The sequence below is a fragment of the Triplophysa rosa genome, linkage group LG12, assembly GCF_024868665.1.
Source record: "Triplophysa rosa linkage group LG12, Trosa_1v2, whole genome shotgun sequence".
NCBI classification, from domain to species: Eukaryota; Metazoa; Chordata; class Actinopteri; order Cypriniformes; family Nemacheilidae; genus Triplophysa; species Triplophysa rosa.
The window spans coordinates 6,171,232-6,190,627 of record NC_079901.1 but is presented as its reverse complement, the minus strand read 5'-3'; the positions used below and the strand labels follow the sequence as shown (position 1 = coordinate 6,190,627).

Sequence of the window (19,396 nt, the reverse complement as noted above, 5' to 3'; positions counted from 1 at the left end):
GATATTGTTAGTAAAAGTGATGTGTTATCATGAAAAGATTTTGACATGTGTCATTAGCTGTTGCAGTCGTTTTGTTTATTTAGGCAAATCTGTTTATTTTCACCCTCTGAAGTGGTGAGTAAATATGTCCTCTGGCAGATGAATTATCCCCCTTCTTTTTTTTCAGAATCATGTTGCTTCGCAACAACACCCTGCGCATCATTAACTCCAGTCGCACAGATGAGGGAAACTACGTGTGTCGGGCTGAAAACCAGTTCGGATCCGCCGAGTTAATGACGGTGCTGCTGGTGAAAGGTAAGAGATCCACGTTACTTTCCTCAGCTCGTGGTTAACCACACAAAACCAAACAGAGCCCTACAGTACCGGCTTGAGCCGGATGAGAGAATAGTTCAATGCAGCTGGTCGGGCATGAACAAGGTTTTTACGGCCATTCTCAGTATTAATGCAAAGCAACTTTCTCTTAGTTACATACACTGATAATACTACAAAGGATCGATTTGCGTTTCATCTTCGACAATAATCTCATAGTCTGAAGTATGTTCTCTTATTGTTGTTCTTTGATGCTGGTGCGTAAGAGCAGATGAAATACCAGAATGAATTAAATGCGTCGTTCTGCTGCTCGACATGTTCTGTTTATTAACATCTGACATAATGAAAGATAAATATGTGAGAAACACGCTAATAAGCCTCTTTTTCACACTTTCCCTTCTGTTCTCAATAAACGCAGCATAATTTCATTACACGTGTAGGCTGAATGCAAGGATTTTATTTTTTTCATTGACTTTCTTCAGAGTTTGTGACGCGCAAACTGCGCTGATGACAGGTGCCCGTTCTTGTTGCAGAGCCCATGCGGGTGGAGTTGAGCCCCGTCCGGGTGGAGGTTACGGTGGGAGAGAGTGTGGTGCTCAGCTGTAAGGTCACCCATGACCCCTCCCTGGAGGTGTCTTTCTTCTGGCTGCTCAATAACCAGCCGCTTAACGCTCAGCATGAGGGCGGTCACTTTGAGTATATTCAAACAGTAAGAGACTTTCTTCACTACAGCTGTGTCTGTCCGACCTTCCGCTGGTGTTGTCCAAGGTGACAATGAACCGATTGTGTCTGTATGGTGGTGATCTGTTTGGTATTTGTGATGTTTTCAAGGGATCCACGATACATCAAAATCACTAATGTATCGGTAATGTATCAGTTTCAAATTTGTAGATTAACAGATATAAACTGATGTTAGACCAATATTATGAAAAGGTCATTCTTTTTTCGTAAAAACCTACATCCACTCTAAGAGGCCGTTTACACGAGACCGTTTTCAACTAAAAACGGAAAACTTTTTATGCGTTTTGGCTGTTCAGTTACACGACAACGATGTTTTGGGGGACTGAAAATGCAAACTTTTGAAAACGGGTCTCAAAGTACAAGTTTCTGAAAATGACCGCGTTACCGGCTCCTTATTACACGGCTCGTTGGAATGCTTGATTCTGATTGGCCAGTCGCGACATTTGCAGGTTCGTGATTCCCAGATAACAACCCCTCAAAACGAATAACTCACGATAACCCGGATGCAGCAAATCATTTTGACAGGTTTTTTTGACAAATTAAATATAAATATGTCTTTTAATAACATACCTGTATATGACATTATATTTACAAATGATTCAACCAAATTGCCTGTTCGTGACATTTGAACGTCGTTTCTTGCCTTAAAACGTTTCTTGCCTTCCTCGCGGAAAGGTCTGCATTCGGTAAAAATGAGCTAATAAAATATTTCAAATTCACATTTCATGTCCAGTTTTTTCTCATGTGCCAAATAGCAGTGTAATTAGCGGGATAATGTACAAGCAGCCGGTTGTTATCGCAGAAATAAGCCCCGACAGTGTGATCAGGACCCCACGCTAAGCGGAGGGTCTTTTATCACACTGAAGGGGCTTATTTTTTGCATTTTCACACCTGTACATTATCCCTTACGTATAAACTCTGAAGGCCGCGTTTAAAAAAAACAATGAAGTCATACGCATCCGTATTACGTGTTCAGCCTGTAGGCATGCGCGAGTATTCCCAAAACAATAATGGCGGATTTGTTTGTGCTTTGTGACATACTTCATTTCTCCAGCATGAAGTAGATTTACTGCACCACTATGACCAGCGGAGACATAGCATTTATATACACAAACTATAAACGCACACACACACCGACAAAGTGTATTAAAAGCGCTTTTAGCTTAAAACACGGTGTGCTTATGTGTGCAGGCACGTAGTGTTTCTCTACAGCGCAACATCGCCGTCCACTGGCCTCGCATGCATAATACAGCATTTTTATTCGTTTTCCCAGATCCATGTAAATGCAGATCGATTTGATAACGCTGTCGTATGTACATGAAACTTTTTAAAAACGCAAAGGAAATACTTTTCTTTTTTACATTGTGTAAACGTGGTCTAAAATACTAGGTTATTTTCAACCCAGCATGGGGTCAAATAGAGACTAACCTAGCTGTGGGGTTTAAATTAACCCAACAATAGGTTAATTGACAACTAAAATCACCCAGCATTCTTAGAGTGTACTGTATATCTGTGGTATACAAGAAAACCACAGATATATCGGTAATGTATCGGTTTTAATTTTGTAGATTAACAACATTAAATCAATGCTAAACTGATATTAAAAGCACCTAACAATAATAATAACTTAGTAAAAGAGATTCATAATAAAAATGGCTATACAATATCTGTGGTGTATCGGTATCGGTCAGTTTTAGCTAATTTCAATTATTACACTGAAATATCAATAGTAAATTGGTACAAGAAAATATTATACATACTGTTTTGTTAAAGGGGTCATATGGCGCGAATACCTGTTTTTCGTTGTCTTTGGTGTGTTATAAGTTGCCCATGCATGTATTAGAAACGTAAAATTGCAAAAATTAAAGTGTCTGAACAAAAGATGCATTCTATCTAAAAGCGAATGATCACCCAGACCTGCCTGAAACGCCTCGTGTAACCACACCCCCACAAATCTACGTCAGTTCGTGGTATGATTTGACTAGGACCGCCCAAATGTAAACGCAAGTAAGGTGGGCGTACCTGTCAGTACAATTGCGTTGGAGCCTGATGTTTCAAATATGGGAAGAGACGTTACATTTCCGTCACACGCTTGCAGTATTCGACCAATCACTACGCACTGGTTAACTGGCCAATCATAGCACACCTCGCTTCTCAGAGCAATGAGCAAAGAGGAGATACAAACATGCACGGTATGTGGAAAATACAGCGTTTGTGAACCTTAAATCGTGTATACACTTTGCATCACATCTAAAACAAACGATAATATTCATTTCAGCCGTGTCATATGACCCCTTTAATTATTGCTGTACACCTGATTATTAGAAGTTGGAAGTTTTTTTTAAAGGAAAACACTTTATAATATTAACAAAATTAACATTATGTCAGCAATTATCCATAACATAAAAAAACTTTACAGACCGAAATTTCGATATAAGTACATTTGTTTTTGGGGTTATACTGCTCTGTGTTTCGCACCAATATTCGACTGCCCTCATAACTGTTGATAAAAGACTCATAACTCTTTCTTCAATCTGTTGCTTCTGAACAGATGGAGTCATAGTTACTTATTTTAGGCATGCCACATTGCACCAAATCCTGCTTTACCTCGTGTGAGAATCAATCCAGCGAAAGGTCAGCCGGGTCTGCATGTCATCATGATGAAAGACCCACTGTGAATCACACCGTCATGTTTATCAGAGTCTCAGAGGAGAAGCAGCCCTGCTGGAGTCACAAGTCTCCATGATTAGAGAGAATCAACAGGCATTCTGCCGCCACAAAACCCACCGATGAAGTGATTGCACACGCTCAGATGTTTGTTGTGCTTTTAGATTGCTTTGATTTTCTGTTCCAAAGCTACTGGTTGTATTATTCCAGAGCAAACAAATACAGTGAAGAAGCGTAAAAGATCCTGAAAAATGAGCAAATATAACTTAGAATAAGTTTATTTTAAATAAGTTTAAGAATAACTTAAAATACAGTATTTCTAAGAATATGGCATTCAGGACTGTATTCATCCCCGTGTGACACGTCCACAGTCCTTTCACAAATGTCAGTTCTTTCCAGAGTCTGATGCGTACTGTAACTAAAAGATGGCAAAACTTTGTTTTCAATTTGATTGGTTGAATTTGCGCAGTTTCAAGGAGGCCAGGGCCTCATTCATAAGTGTTGCGTAGAAATCGTCCTAAATTTGATTTTACGATCATTTCTCAAAGTGCGTACGTGTGATTCATAGAACGAACGTACGCACAGCAAATGCGTGTACGGCTCTCTATCAGATGTGAAATCTATAAAGGATCGTGAAATTGCGCACAGCTAACAGTTTGAGATCTCCGCCTTTTAACAATGTCTATTGTCATTGATATATAAAAGAGCTCCTGTCATCGTCCAAATCCTTTACGAGTGGCAAGAATGACTTATATTTCCAAAAACCTGCAGCACTCGGAAAAGCAAAAGTGCGTACATCTGCTCAGACCCTGACATGGCGCTAAGCACTTTTCCACGTCTAAGACCGTTTTTTTATATATATGAGCGTTGCTGTGGATTTTTCCGTACGCTTTACGATCAAATCTGTGCGTACACACGTTTTAGAAATGAGGCCCCAGGTGTTGTCATTTTTTATCAAAAAAACTAATGTTTTCAAGTTCCCAGGTAGCACTTCTGATGAAGAACTATTCAATGGATTGATCTGGAAAGCTGTGACTTCCTTTTGATGGTGTTATATTTGAGACACCCAGTAGCTAGTAAACATGATTTTCTTCATTGTTCTGAGTTAAATCCAATCTAACATTAACACACCTTTATCATATAAAAACAAACCTGTTGTGCAGCGGCACATTAGGCGACCCCAGTTCGTGTCCCGGTCTGTGGTCCTTTCCCGACTCCTGCTCCCCTCTCTCCCGTCCACTCACTCTCCACTATTCTTTCAATATATAAGGCAAAAGAAAAACTAAGTAACCTGGTGATTGCAGACACCATTCTCCTCGGTTGTGTGAGTAGCAAAGTTAAACTCTGTCTTTTTAAAGTCTTTTAATCAGACATTAACACCCGAAATAGTGCGCAGATTATCGACACTATGTGTGTTTCTAACACATCCTATACATAGTGTATATATGTAGCACTCCATTTTCAGCTGCCTGGATCAGCGTGTTATAAGAAGAATGTAAGTGACAATGTGGTCCAGACTTGAAATGCTGATCAACTAGTAAACTTTGCAGGACTTTTGTAGTGTTCATTAAGTTTGTTTTAACTGTAACTTAAACTTGCTGGCCTGACTACCAGGAGTCGTCTCCTCTCTTCTCTGCTGGCATTTAGCAAACTCCTCCTAATATGATTGGATCCCTCCTCTGGCTCACACAATTAAGTTCAAACCAAATTGTGCCATCTCAATATCAGATTATGGGCATATTTAATTCCTCCCTTCGGCTGAAAACACTCCCTTCGCAACAGCACTTGAAACTGTCACTGTTAAATGCTCATTGTCATATCATGTGCGTGACGATATAGGCAAAGTTAGTCTGGGTTTAAGTGAATGTAGATTAGGGTTTAATTGCTGGTTGTCAGAACAGCTAAATGGCTGTCTGGGTCGTTGAGTTTGAACATTTATGTCAAATTAAATGATTATCAAGCTTAGAAAATATGTTTATTGTTGATTTTTTCATTGAGTCATTTACAGTAGCAACATAAAAATGAGAAATGCTACGGGGCGATTCATGAGGAGACAGTAATGAGACGTGCCACAATCAGGATTGTGCAAATTCCCTTTACAGGGTGCTTCATTGGAAATTGAAACGGAACGACAGGATGAGGAATTTACTGAAATTCAGCACAGACAACAGAAGAATTTCATTTGTTCAACACTACAAAAGGGCATGACAGATAACTTCTTAAGCATTCTGTTTACGGTTTGCATTTTGCAAGTTGTTCGGCTACGTTTTGAAGACTTGTAATGTATCCTTCCATCATGGCCCATAACATAATTGGTTATTAAATCCTTTCTAAATATCATGAAAATATATATTTCAATTTAATTACTGTAATTGCATTAAAGTGATAGTTCACCCCCCAAAAAATAATCTGTCATCGTTTACTCAACCTTTTGTCATTTTAAACCTGTGTTACTTTCTTTCTTCCGCAGAACACAAAAAATATATATTTTGAAGAATGTTGTTAACTGGCCCCCATTCACTTGCATTGGTTTTGTGTCGATACAATAGATGCTGTTCGCTTACCAACTTTCTTCAAAATATCTTCTTTTGTGTTCTGCGGACGAAAGAAAGAAAGTCATAAAGGTTTGAAATGACAAGAAGGTGAGTTATTGATGACAGAACTTTCATTTTTGGGTGAACTATCACTTTAATATTTTACATTAATTATTATTTAATTAATAAATATATTGTATCTGGCGGACTGAAACATCGTATCTCCTCATATCTTTTTCATGATTTTCTTTGATAAATCATTACTATTGGTCAACCTTGAACCTTGGCATTTAAGACATTTTTTTCTGATTGTTCATTAAAGCTAATATCACGTAATATTTTGACACTTTCAAAAAAGATATGCAATCTTAACATGTTTTATAACACATTATAAATATTTTTCTGTTGATTTTGTGTTAAATAAATAAAAGGGATGACAAAAGGTTGAGTTAAAAGTAACACAACATGTGTTGTCTTTATCTAGACACAAAGATGTGTTCAGTTAAGGACATTGTTTCATTTTTAACTCAACAGTTTTCATGTTGTAGAGTTTGTGGGTAATTAACTCTACACTAAATTCATTTCTTTCAAAATAATTCCTTTTTTATCATAGTTGTGCGCATTGTTTCTGACCTTAATTCAAATTCTGATGAATTTAAGAACCAATCTGGAATTTACAAAGTATTTTAAATGTATTTCTGAATGACGCAAAATTCAGTCCCAGCGTTTCTACGCTTTCAATAAGTACAGTGTTAGTGAGCGGTGGGTTTGTACAGAATCATTGTGTTGTTAAATGCTCAGGCCTGTTCATGGGGAGTTCATTACAGCCTTGCGGTGGTACAGTGTGTCTACCTGCATTACTAATGTGTAAACTGAATTATTTATTTTTGCATATTGTTCTTCTGTAGTTTTTAGCTTTACAATGTTCCAGAATATATTATGAGAGTATTCCCATTTGTATCGCATCTTGCAGTGCTGAACCACAGAATGTGTCTGTTAAGCAAGCAGACCCGGAGAACGCTTGCATTACTAGAATATTCGTCTTCATGATTTTTCAGACCATTTTTGTTTTTAGTTTTTTTTCTAAATCACAGAAGGGAAAATAACTGAACTTTAAAGAGCAATAGAAGTAGTTTGTACAGGACTGAAAATAATCCTGTAATAATACAAAAATACAATCTAATAATAATCTTTATAAAGGTATTCTAACAAATAATAATATGATGTATACAGTAAATATTTTATCATTTAAATAATATATATGTAATAAAGTCAGCAGTAAACATTTGAATGTATTACAGGGGAGTTAACTATCATGAAAATGGCATAATTGGTCTTAAAATAGCCAAAATATGCAGAATATATATTTTTCTTTTGATTTTGGGGTGATTTATGACCCGTAAAATCAACACGTGTGTGTTCTGACAGCACATGCGCTGTAGCAGACAGTGGTGCGGCACCCAGCTGTCTGATTCATGTGTTCTAATTTTAATCAGCCTCTGTACTAAACAGCCGCCTGCAGACCTTGAATTATTCGCAGTATCACCCGGGGCGTTTCTCATTTTCAGAGAAGAGCAGATTGAGGAAAAGTAATGGCAAGCGTTCTCCTAAACTGAACAGGAATCTCTTAATCCACACAAGCCAATAGAGGCTGTAACAGAAGCCTATTGCTCAGGTGTCAAGCACTGAATGGCTGTCTATTTCTCTCTTTTCCTCACGTCTCTCTTGTACGTTCCCCTTTGTCTCCATTTAGCAGTCTTCCACAGCAGACCTGATGATCCGGAGCATCCTTCTGAAGCATGCGGGTAAATACGGCTGCCGGGCACAGACGAGCGCAGACAGCGTGCTCGCGGAAGCCGAGCTGCTCGTGAGAGGTGAGTACATTAGTGGAATTGCTGCCCACACAAAACTCGATTTTCACAAATGACAGATGATAACACTTTTAAAAAGAACATGAAATGAAAATTGACTTTACTTCACTAATACAGTAAATGTCCCTGATACCGTACAGTATTTGAAAGAACACGTTTTCGTATTTTTTTTTCAAATTGAAAGTCGTCAAAGATATTAATATTAACAAGATGCGCCACTGCCGTTACAATGAATGGCGAGGAATGCGACGCTCTAGCGAAGGAAGTCCCGCCTTCCAGTAAAACGAGCCAATCGTCAATCTGTAAAGACTGACGATTCTCTTGGGCGGCGCTCTCGGCGCTTGCCAGCCTTTGCTTGAGGCGACCTCGAATAAGGTGATTTTTTGTGCAATTTAGGCTTAACAAACCAAATTTATGATACAGTTCATGTCATGTTTAATAATTGATCGGAAATATGCTCTTTAATTGTGATTTTTGCCAGCGATTTTAGAAATATCTGCCTTCCACCATTCAAGTAGATAGGACTGTGGACTTGCTATGACTTAAATAGCTGCCTAGAGGCGTTGCAAACATGGCCGCCGAGTGGCACAACTTCCCCTAAATGGACTTTGAAATAGTTTTCTTTCCTGATGATGCAATCAAGGTTGCATGGGTGGGGAAAGTAATATTAGCCAATTATGTCATTGCTTTCTATTTTCATGGTCAGCACACTTTACGGATAATGTAAATGCTTCTTCATTATCAATTATTTATCAAAATCGGACCACCAGCGATATTGTCGAAAAGGCTCAAGGCTGCATGAGTGGTCATATTTTTTATATAACCCCCAAAATATGATGGTCTACCATTAACAATCCAACCTCATTCAGTCTAAGACATATCCGAATGATTTAGATGTAATCAAGTTAACAGCTGAATATTCTGGTGCGTTCCAAAATATGTCTCATTACAGAGTTTAAATGCATTGGAAATATTGTTTTATGTTATCCTATACAGCTGAAACAAGTCTGCAAGTGTCAAAAGTTGTTTGCCTTTAAACTACTCGCAACTTGTGTATTTAATGAACAGTCGGTTCATTAGCAGTGGTCACACACAGATGAAAACTAGAAACTTTCTTCCCACGCAAAACAACGCTTCATCATAACATCTCGTAACTTTTGTCTGCATGACATGTCTTGCACAATTTCCGTGAGGACAAACACAATTACTAGCCTCCAACCTTTTATTTTATGTCCATGTGTCGAACATATTGTGTATAATAATACATTATTATGCAAATAGAAGTCACATCCAACTTAATTATGCAGTTTTTGCTTATTTGTATACTCTTATGTCTGAACCCACCAGGTCAAAGCTTTATTTTCACGTTTCCGTAATTCCAAAAATATTAGTCAACCACAGAAAACAAGTTAATAGCAAAACCACTGGAACACACTTGGAGGACAGAGGAATGATCTTCCTGTTGTCGCTATACAGAACGGTCATGTGATCTGTGATCGGTCTAAATCATTGACTAGTGGCATCTCCTAATTGCAGATTAATTTCATGATATCTGTGGCAGTTTTCTTCACAAAGAAAAGGGTAATTTATAGGGCTGTAACGGTATCAACATTTCACGATACAATAATACCTCGATATGACGGCCACTGTATGGTATTTATTTCTTTTTTGGCCCAGAAAAACAAAAAAAATTAACACTTGGAAAAATGTGTGATAAGAGTTTATTAAACAATGACTGAACATTACAATGATTTATTTATCCTCTTATCATAACTGTAGAGGTGTAAGATGGGTAAAACTCCCTTTTATAAAACAATTGCACCAGCTGGACCTTGACAAAGATCACATTTATTATTACAAATGGCTCTTCATATTAGTCGTATTCCCCGAATTGTATGTCACGGTCTGGCAGTGTCTGCATATCGTTTTTTGTCTGTCCATCACCTTTTCTCGTTTCTTGTCACGGGGAAACCAAAATGCTTCCACACATCCGATTTAAAATTCGCTTTAGGTTCCACAATTTGTAAATCCGTTTCTTTTTCTTTGCCAATAGTGGCATCCGCCATTTTCGCTCAACTTGATCTGTAGCGGCAGCAAAGCGCAGAGGATGATGGGCACGCATGGGTTGATGGGAATTGCAGTTCCCGCTTCCCTAAACTCGCTTCATTTATCATGGCTGTGAGGAAGAACCCAGATGCAGGCAGCCAAATAAGGGGTTATAACAAAAACAAGGTTTATTTACACACAAAAACACAAAGCAAAAGACCCACGGTGGGGTTTAAACAGGGAACAGGATAAACAGAAAAAGAGGAAGTAGACTAACTGACACTAGGCTAAACAACAATTGACATAAACTAAACACTGACTTGACTTGACTTGGGTAATCCACAGTGAGATACGAATCATAAGCACAGAGGTACAAATACAATGAACGAGCACAGGACAATAGACACGAGGGCATTATAAAGGGGAGCAAATCAAGAAGGGACAGGTGCGTGGCATGAAATCATTAACAATTACTAATGAGGAAACGAGAGGGCGGGAACAGAGACGAGACCGGAGAGAGAGTATGGAACGCCAAAAGGGTCAAAATCTCTCTCGCCACATCAAACAAAGGGATCCTGCCATGATTCTGCCACAAGATCAAGAAAGACATGACAGTATGAGGCAGAATCATGATACCATTCGGCTGAAAAAACTACACTTTGCCTGGAAGATCTATCGTCATGCGACCACGATGATATCGAAAAAAATGCTTTCTCTGCCTTACTAGCTGCCTTTCAGGATGGTCACGCAGAAGCGCATCCTGGCATCCGTCAGGCGTCAGGACTGGTTCGTGGCAATCGACCTAGGACACGTACTTCATGTCTCGATCCTCCCTCGACATCGGCCGTTCCGACGGTTCGCGTTCGAGGGACGGGCATATCAGTACAGGGTCCTCCCCTTCGGTCTGTCCCTGTCTCCACGAGTCTTTACGAAGGTCGTGCAAGCCGCCCTCCTTCCCCGTTGGGAAGGAGGTGTGCGGATACTAACTATCTCGACGACTGGCTCAAGTTTGGGCACACTCTCGAGATCTGTGGTGTACACACGGGGACCTGGTGCTCCGGCACCTAGATCGGTGGGGCTACTGGTCAACTGAGATAAGAGCAAGCTCTCCCCGGTGCAGAGCACCCTCTTTCTCGGTATGGAACTCGACTCTGTCCTCACGAGCGGCCCCGCTCACCCCCAGGGGGGGGGCGCGAGGACTAGCGCGCCCGGTCAGTGTTGAACTGCCTGAGATCAGACAGTCAGCGGTCCCCCTGTAACAAGAGGCTCCTGGGATTCATGACATCCTCGGTGGGGGTGGCCCCCCCTCGGGTCGATGCATATACGACCGCTCCAACACTGGCGGCAGAGTCAAGTTCCTTGGAGAGCGTGGCACACCGGCAGCAGGCGTTGGTCACACGCTTTTCTGCCGACACACCCTAAGGGGTGCCGTGTGCAACGGGCAAGCAGTGTCGGGGCGGTGGACGGGCCCCCGCCTGCGTTTAGCATTCAACGGCCTAGAGTTGTGGGTTGTGCTACTTGCATTGAGGGACTTCCTCTCGTGCAGGGAAGCACGTGCTGGTCCGGTCGGACAGCACAGCTGCTGTGGCGTATTCTTCACTCACAGCAGCTAACATGACTCGCCCGACGCCTCCTCCTCTGGAGTCAGCAGGTGATCAGCTCCCTGCGAGCCACACACATCCCAGGCGTCCTGAACCAGACAGCCGATGTGCTCTCTCGTCAGTTGACGCCTTGCGGAGAGTGGCGACTCCCTCCCCGCGCAGCCGGCTCATTTGGGGGCAGTTTGGCCAGGCACAGGTGGTCCTGTTGCCTTCCCGAACTCCTCCCATTGTCCGCTTGGGTACTCCCTGTCCGATGTACCCTCGGCACGGATGCCCTTGCGCACAGCTGGCCGCGGGACAAGCGGAAGTACGCTTCCCCCCAGTGAGCCTCATTGCACAGGGCCTGTGCAAGGCCAGGGAAGAGGAGCATCAAGTGGTACTAGTTACGCCCCTTCGGCCTAACCAGGACTTGGTTCTCGGAGCTGAGGCTCTGACAACAACTCCCCCCCTTGCCGCTCCCCCTGGCGGACAGCTTCCCCAGGGGAAGGGGCACGTTACGGCATCCCAGGCAAAACCTTTTCTCCATGTCTGGACGGGACGAGGAGATCCTGAGTGACCCACCCCCTGTCCGGTTGGGACGTCACTCAGGCTAGGGCTTCGGCCACTGGGCGGCTATACGCCCGTAGGTGGCGCCTCTTCTCGTGCTGGTGCTCTTCTCGGCGAGAAGACCCGCGGAGTTGCTCGGTCGGGTACGGGCTGTCCCGTCCTCAAAAGAGACGGGGGAGTAACCTCTCCCCCTCCACACTGGGAATGTATGTAGCCGCTACGGCCGCTCATCATGACCCGAGTGCTGGGTAGCCTCTGGGACAGCACGACCTGGTCATTAGGTTCCTAAGGGGCGCGAGAGGGTGACCACCTTATCCGCGCTCCATACCCTCTTGCGACCTAGGTGGCGGGCCTCAAGAGGCCCCGCCCCCTTCGAGCCTCTCGGGGTTACCGCTCTTTCTCAGTCTTGATAAAGACGGTTTTCCGCATGGCGCTCACCTCCAAGAGGGTAGGGGATCTACAAGCACTCTCCGTGTCCACAGATTGCCTAGAACTCGGGGCCGGGATTCTCACGTTATCTTGAGACCCCGCCCCGGCTACGTGCCCAAGGTTCCCACCACTCTCCCGAGAGACCAGGTGGTGAACCTGCAGGCGCTCCCCACCGGGGAGGAAGACCCAACCTATCCGTGCTGTGTCCAGTACGCGCACGGCGCCTCTACTTGGACCGCACGCAGAGCCCAGAAGCTCTGAGCAGCTCTTTGTCTGTTTCGGAGGTCAGCAGGAGGGCTGTCTCCAAACAGAGGCTGGCGCACTGGATCGTGGATGCCCTCGTTAGGGCATACCGATCTTTTTTCCTGCCCGTTGGGGGTGAGGCACACCCCTCGTGGCTGGCTCAGGGCGCCTCTCTGGCAGACATCTGCGGAGCTGCGGGTTGGGCTATGCCTAACAACTCCGTGAGGTTCTAATACCTACGCGCGGAACCGGTGTCAGCCCGCATCCTGGCAAGGTGTGGGACCGGCAGCCGGTAGGGCATACGCCTGCGGAAGCCCTTCCCCCTCCGGGGGGAGCAGTGGCGATCCCGCCTCACTTCTTTCCCCTCGGGTAAAGAACAGGCATTCCATCCATCACTAAGCACCCTTCCAGGGGACAGGCTGGGCAGAGCAGCCCTGCCCCCTTAGGCCGGGGAACAGTTGAGTTATCTCCCACATAGCTCTAACCGGACCTAGTGCTCCAGACGTGGTAACCCCCCCTCCGTGGGCTGTTCCGTCTGATGTATCCTCATGAATGGTTCCCACCTTGGCAACCCATGACCTCCCCAGGTGGACTCCCACCTTGCGGTTAACTCCTGCAGTCCGCACATTCCTCCCATGAGTTCTCCCCTGATGGTGAGACCATGTGGTGTCTCCACTATTTCCTCCCTACGGTAGGTAGTGGCCTCTGCAGCGTTTTTCCCCCAGGGGGAATAATGCTTACCCAGTGGCCCGTACGGTGCCGGGCGGCTTCTCGCCATTTAGAGAATCAGGCCTCCGCCCGTGACGGCCGGCGTTAGGGGGCTTCCCAACTTTTTGTGGAAAGCTCTGGGTCCCCCTTCCTCTCCACTGGAAGGTCATAATTTCGCGCTAGCGTGTTCGTCTGACTCGCCCAGGCCAGTCAACGTCGCTCCGCAGAGATTGTGACGCGGCTCAGTGCTGTGGCGTTTTCCATAGGAACCCCATTCTGTCGGTTCGACACAACGTCGAGAGACCGACAGAAAGGGAACGTCTTGGTTACGGATGTAACCTCGGTTCCCTGATGGAGGGAACGAGACGTTGTGTCCCTCATGCCACAACACTGGCCGCCCACCCCAGCGGTCGGGGGAGGATGCTTTTAGGCTCCTCAGACCTCAGGCTTCCCTCTTATACCCGGACATCCGGGGAGGAGCCCGGCATGCAAATTTCATTCGCCAATTTTCATTGGCCTTTTCTAAATACTCAGAAGATGATAGGTTCTCAAGACAAACCCCATTCTGTCGGTTCGACACAACGTCTCGTTCCCTCCATCAGGGAACCGAGGTTACATCCGTAACCAAGACGTTCTTTAGTCAGTGTGAAATCCTTGATGAGAGATCTGTCTAATCCGAAATCTTTCAATGCCTAACAATGTCTTTGTAAATTCTGTTGTATGTTTGCCTGAAGATTACAATTGTGAACTTGATTTTACATGTACACACATGCCCAGAGTTTCTCAATGTGTATTTTTTGAGAACTGAAATTTGAGGAAGGATTGTTTTTAGGCCACATTCAACGTACAGTTATTATAGGACATTGACACTCAATATACAGTCAATATACAGTAAATGCATTTGTGAACAAACAAAGCGTTGATTTCACAGCCTTGTAAAACCAGCTTTGACACACTAATCTAGCTCTTCAACCGATGTAAGAATCTCGGCTGACCTTTCATGAGAGGACCTGATATGGATGTTAAAGGGGTCATATGGCACAAACACGTGTTTTTCTGGGTCTTTGGTGTGTTATAAGTTGCCCATGCATGTATTAGACACGTAAAATTGCAAAAATGAAAGTGTCGGAACAAAAGATGCATTCTATCTTAAAGCGAATGCTCACCCAGACCTGCCTGAAACGCCTCGTGTAACCACACCCCCACAAATCTACGTCAGTTCGTGGTATGATTTGACTAAGACCGCCCAAATGTATACGCAGACAGGGTGGGCGTACCTGTCAGTACAATTGCTTTGGGACCTGATGTTCCAAATATGGTAAGAGGCGTTACATTTCCGTCACATGCTTGCAGTATTCGACCAATCACTACGCACTGGTTAACTGGCCAATCATAGCACACCTCGCTTTTCAGACCGATGTGCTTTGTAAAAAATCTGCGCGTTTCAGGGAGGCGGGGCAAAGAGGAAATACAAACATGCACGGTATGTGGAAAATACAGCGTTTTTTAACCTTAAATCGTGTGTACACATTGCATTACATCTAAAACAAACCATAATATTAGTTTTAGCCCTGTCATATCACCCCTTTAAAATGGGTATAAGCAAGAGCCACACATTTATTTTTTAAACAAACCTGCTTATTTCAAGCTACCCCAGCTTTCTGATGTCAGACAAATGATCGCAAATGATCACATTAACACATCCCACACATACACATCAGCAACACCTGTTCACTACTCATGGTGAGGTAATAGTGACTGAGTGTAGAATAGAGACTATAATTCATCAGAAAAATTGAATTAGAAGAATGAATGAGGAAACATTGACAGTGTAGCTCCTGTTGTTCTGTAGATTCTTTAGATTAGCTGAAATGACAGCGAGGTGTTTGTTTGCAGGACCCCCCGGACCTCCTGGAGTGGTGATTGTGGAGGAGATCACAGATACCACAGCGACGTTGTCATGGAGCCACGGGGTTGACAACCACAGTCCAATCACCACCTACAATGTACAGGCACGTAGCCCTTTCTCTCTGGGCTGGCAGACAGTGAAAACCGGTAATCACCTTCATACTATATTCAACACTGTGTGTGTGTGCGCGCACGTGCGTTCGTGTGTGACTGTAAAAAAATGCGTTCTAAAAAATGGTGAACTACTGCCAGCTGTGGTTGCCAGCATTCTACAGCTAATTTACAGTAAGTCCTATACCGTTATTTAAAGCTCTACTTTTACAGTATGTGACTGTAATAATACAATAGTTAATTATATTCTGTTAATAATGTTAAGTTCACTTGATTCTACTTAAATTAATTAGCTAATGAAATTAAATAGTTTTGCTTACTAAATGTGACTCTTATGTTTAACAATAAATTGCTGTTTTTCTAAATTTCACTGTAATTTAACTGTAAACTACACTGTAAAAAAACAACTAGTCAAATTAACATAGTATTTTGTGTAAATTTGCGCAAAATTTGCACACATTTTTTAAAAGTTCATTTTACTAAAATTTACATAAAAACTTGAGACAAAAATTAAGAGAATCCTATAGTTGTTTTTTACACTGTACTGGCATATAGTTGCCAGCATTGCACTGTTTTTTGTAGTATATGTTTAAGGCACGGTTCTGGTTGAGGGATAGAAAATACCATCAGTATAAAAACAATAGAAGCCTATGGCAAGTCCCTATGAATATACCAAAACAAATGTGTGTGAGCAGGATTTTAAAAACAAACATTTGTTAATTGGAAGTTAAAATTGTCTGCGAGTAATTAAAACGGTTAACAGGCATTTAGCTGCTGATTTAAAAAAAAGTGATAATGATTCAATCATAATGAAGACATAATTAGAAGAAATCTAAATAACTGCAGTCTGACCTTCCGCTTCTTTTCCTAAACACAACAGCAGTTCAAATCTCATAAAACTGCTCTTCTATAGAATGAATGAATTACGTTCATATCGCCTGCAGATCGTTTTTTTTTACCTCAGGGAAAATGTGCCCATTGTGAGTTTATTATCAGTGTACATCAGATGTTTTTTCTGCCTAAAGTTTAATTTTATTTTACAAATCCATTTGTGATATATTTCTCACTTTACGTCATAAAAACGAATTAAGTTGTGTGTAGTTTGGCTCATTAAGAGTGACTCAATGACCTGCGCTATTTGTCACTAAGTAATGCAGAATAGCTTCATGCCTGCTAAATATTTCTGCCTAATTTTTCTCAATTCCCCTTCCATCGTGGGGCAGAAGGTTAATTTGAACCGTAATCTTGCCAAAGTCACTGTCAGAAGCAGATGATGACCTGCCAGAGGGATTATCCCATACGTACCAAACATTTTTCAGATACCTCATTGTTTGGTACATTAGGGCTCCATCCAAACCTTTGGCCTTCAGCGTAGCACGAATAACAGTCTCTTGAATGCAGACTCCAGCTGACCTATGCCCCCATCTGTTTAAAAGGACATGTAGCAGAGCCCAGTTGTCCTCGATTAAATGTCTGTTGTGTTTTTGTAAATGTCATTGGTTGAAATCAGACAAATTAATTTGAAGGTCATTACTAAGTTAACCTTCCCATCCACGCCTCTTTTTTCTTGGATGGTCAGATAATGTGTCTATTTTTACATCACAGTAATGGAAAGTTGTATTTTGGGCACAATGATACCACACGCCATTATGGGCTGTTATTCAAAAACAAACAAAAAATTGTCAGCAGTGTATAATAGCACAATTTTACACGATTTAACACGACTGACTGAAAGACAGATACAGTTTAATAATGCTTTCAAGGTAGAGGAGAACATTTACTCAAGACCTTCCAAACAATGTTTACATTGTGTACGTATTAGCTAAATGGGGTACGTTCGTTGTCTATAAATAGTCTAGGGCCAATCACGCTAACAACCCTTCATATAGGGCAAACAAATTAGAAATCAGACGTTTCAGTCCGAGTTGGAGATTCAAGTTGACATTGTTGAATTTGAGTTTAATGTTATACAAACATGCAGAATGTCTGCGCAGACGATATCAATCTGCTGTCTGATATATTTGAATAAAACTGCAGTACAGCGTTTTGTAAATTTGTTTTTTACAAGAATTACTTTATTTTTAGTAGTTTCAGATTCTGCAAAGATCATATAACACTAAAGTTGTAACTTTTTTTCTTCATTTTGAACACATTTTTGTATCAAAGTGGATTAGCAAGAATCCAAGATGTGTGCGCATCTAGCAAGCACAAAACGTAAAGACCCCAGTTACAAAAAAATATTTTTGTTCTCGACCCAGTTGACATTTTATTGAAAAGCCACATGACATGTGAGAACAAGTAACAAAAAGTTGTCTATTGTTCAAACTGCGGGTGTGCCAACTTCTATTTTCTATTTAAAAATGCAATTCAATCGTCCACGAAACAAGCAATTGACAACCCGCCTCCGCTTGCTAAATTAAACACATCAAGTGACAAGGTCACGTGACAACAATACTGCACGCCACTGTTTGTAAAGTGTATTGTTTTAAAGCGAGAAACGGATAAAAACATAATGAAGCGAATGCGAGACTTGTTTGGTCGCCGAGGAATTGCAGGAGAGAAATCAAAAAGAACAGAAAGGACAGAGAGATTGCAGAAAAAGAAACAGATGGGGGGGTGTGGAGGTGAGGGTTTGGGCACGGGGGGAATCATGTGGAAAGCATCTGGGAGTTTATCGTCCCACAGTCTCACGCCGACAGCGGGACGCCAGTCCCACTGGTTTTGTAGACGGAAGTCGGCCCAGACTTTGGTCCACAGCCAGTTGGGTGTCTCTACTAGAATTCTGTGCGTGGAATGAAGAGCCAGTCTTCTTGGCAAACAAACATATTGTGTCTAGTGTTTCTCGTGTATTGATTTAAACCATGAGTGAAATTGAATTGGAAAATTCACTTTAGTAGAAGCGATGGAAACATTTTTCAATTACTTATTCAAGGCACAATTACTCAGAGAAACGGAAAGCATGGAGCACATGGGCATCAATCTCGAATTTGGTGAGCGGTTGTTTTAAAGACACACTTTATGCGTCTGTGACAGGTATTATTGAGCGCATATCCCTGCTGGAATTGTGCCTTTATTGGAATGCTTTCGCACGTCGTCTGGTACAGTTTTTACTTGTTAACCCCTGTTTGAGCTAAAGCTTGAAAACATACTCAAAAGAAAACTCATATTACTAAAACGCAGGAAACAGGGGTTTGTTCTCCAGATGTCAAGTTAAAGTCACAGAGTATTTTAAAAATCTTCTTTATTTCCGGTACCTTACCGCTTTTCTTTGTAACCCTCAGATCCAGACCCGGTGACTGGAAACATGGAGTCGGCCATGGCGGTGGAGCTCAACCCCTGGGTGGAGTACGAGTTTCGGGTGGTGGCCACAAACGCCATTGGAACAGGAGACCCGAGCGCTCCCTCGCGGGGGGTCCGCACTAAAGAAGCAGGTATCTGTCACAGGCTTGTTCACCCGTGAATATCACAAAGCTAAATGTGCTTGCGCAGATCGCCAGAAGTCTAAATAAATAAACACTCTTCACACGCAGCTCGTTTATTCTCCACTCGAGGGATGGTGTAGCCGTGTGTTGTGACACATTTATACGACTGCCGCCGCCCCGTCTGAATTTCCAGGGTGACCCTGGTTCTATTTTAATTGGCGGAGAAGTGGAGAACAAGCCGCTTACATGAATTTAAACAA

The 19,396-nt window shown here is 42.5% G+C and overlaps 1 protein-coding gene across 5 annotated transcripts in view; it reads left to right on the top strand.

The window, feature by feature from the left end:
- cntn5 (contactin 5) overlaps positions 1-19,396 on the top strand; it is a 244,619-nt gene that overhangs the window by 204,414 nt on the left and 20,809 nt on the right. For 3 of the 5 annotated variants that reach the window (XM_057347802.1, XM_057347800.1, XM_057347801.1), the window contains 5 exons: positions 167-294; positions 843-1,018; positions 8,005-8,125; positions 15,592-15,750; positions 18,996-19,145. In XM_057347802.1, the coding sequence (XP_057203785.1) occupies positions 167-294; positions 843-1,018; positions 8,005-8,125; positions 15,592-15,750; positions 18,996-19,145 (734 nt within the window). The remainder of the gene's footprint in view (positions 1-166; positions 295-842; positions 1,019-8,004; positions 8,126-15,591; positions 15,751-18,995; positions 19,146-19,396) is intronic. The other 2 variants (XM_057347804.1, XM_057347803.1) reach the window with 1 other exon arrangement.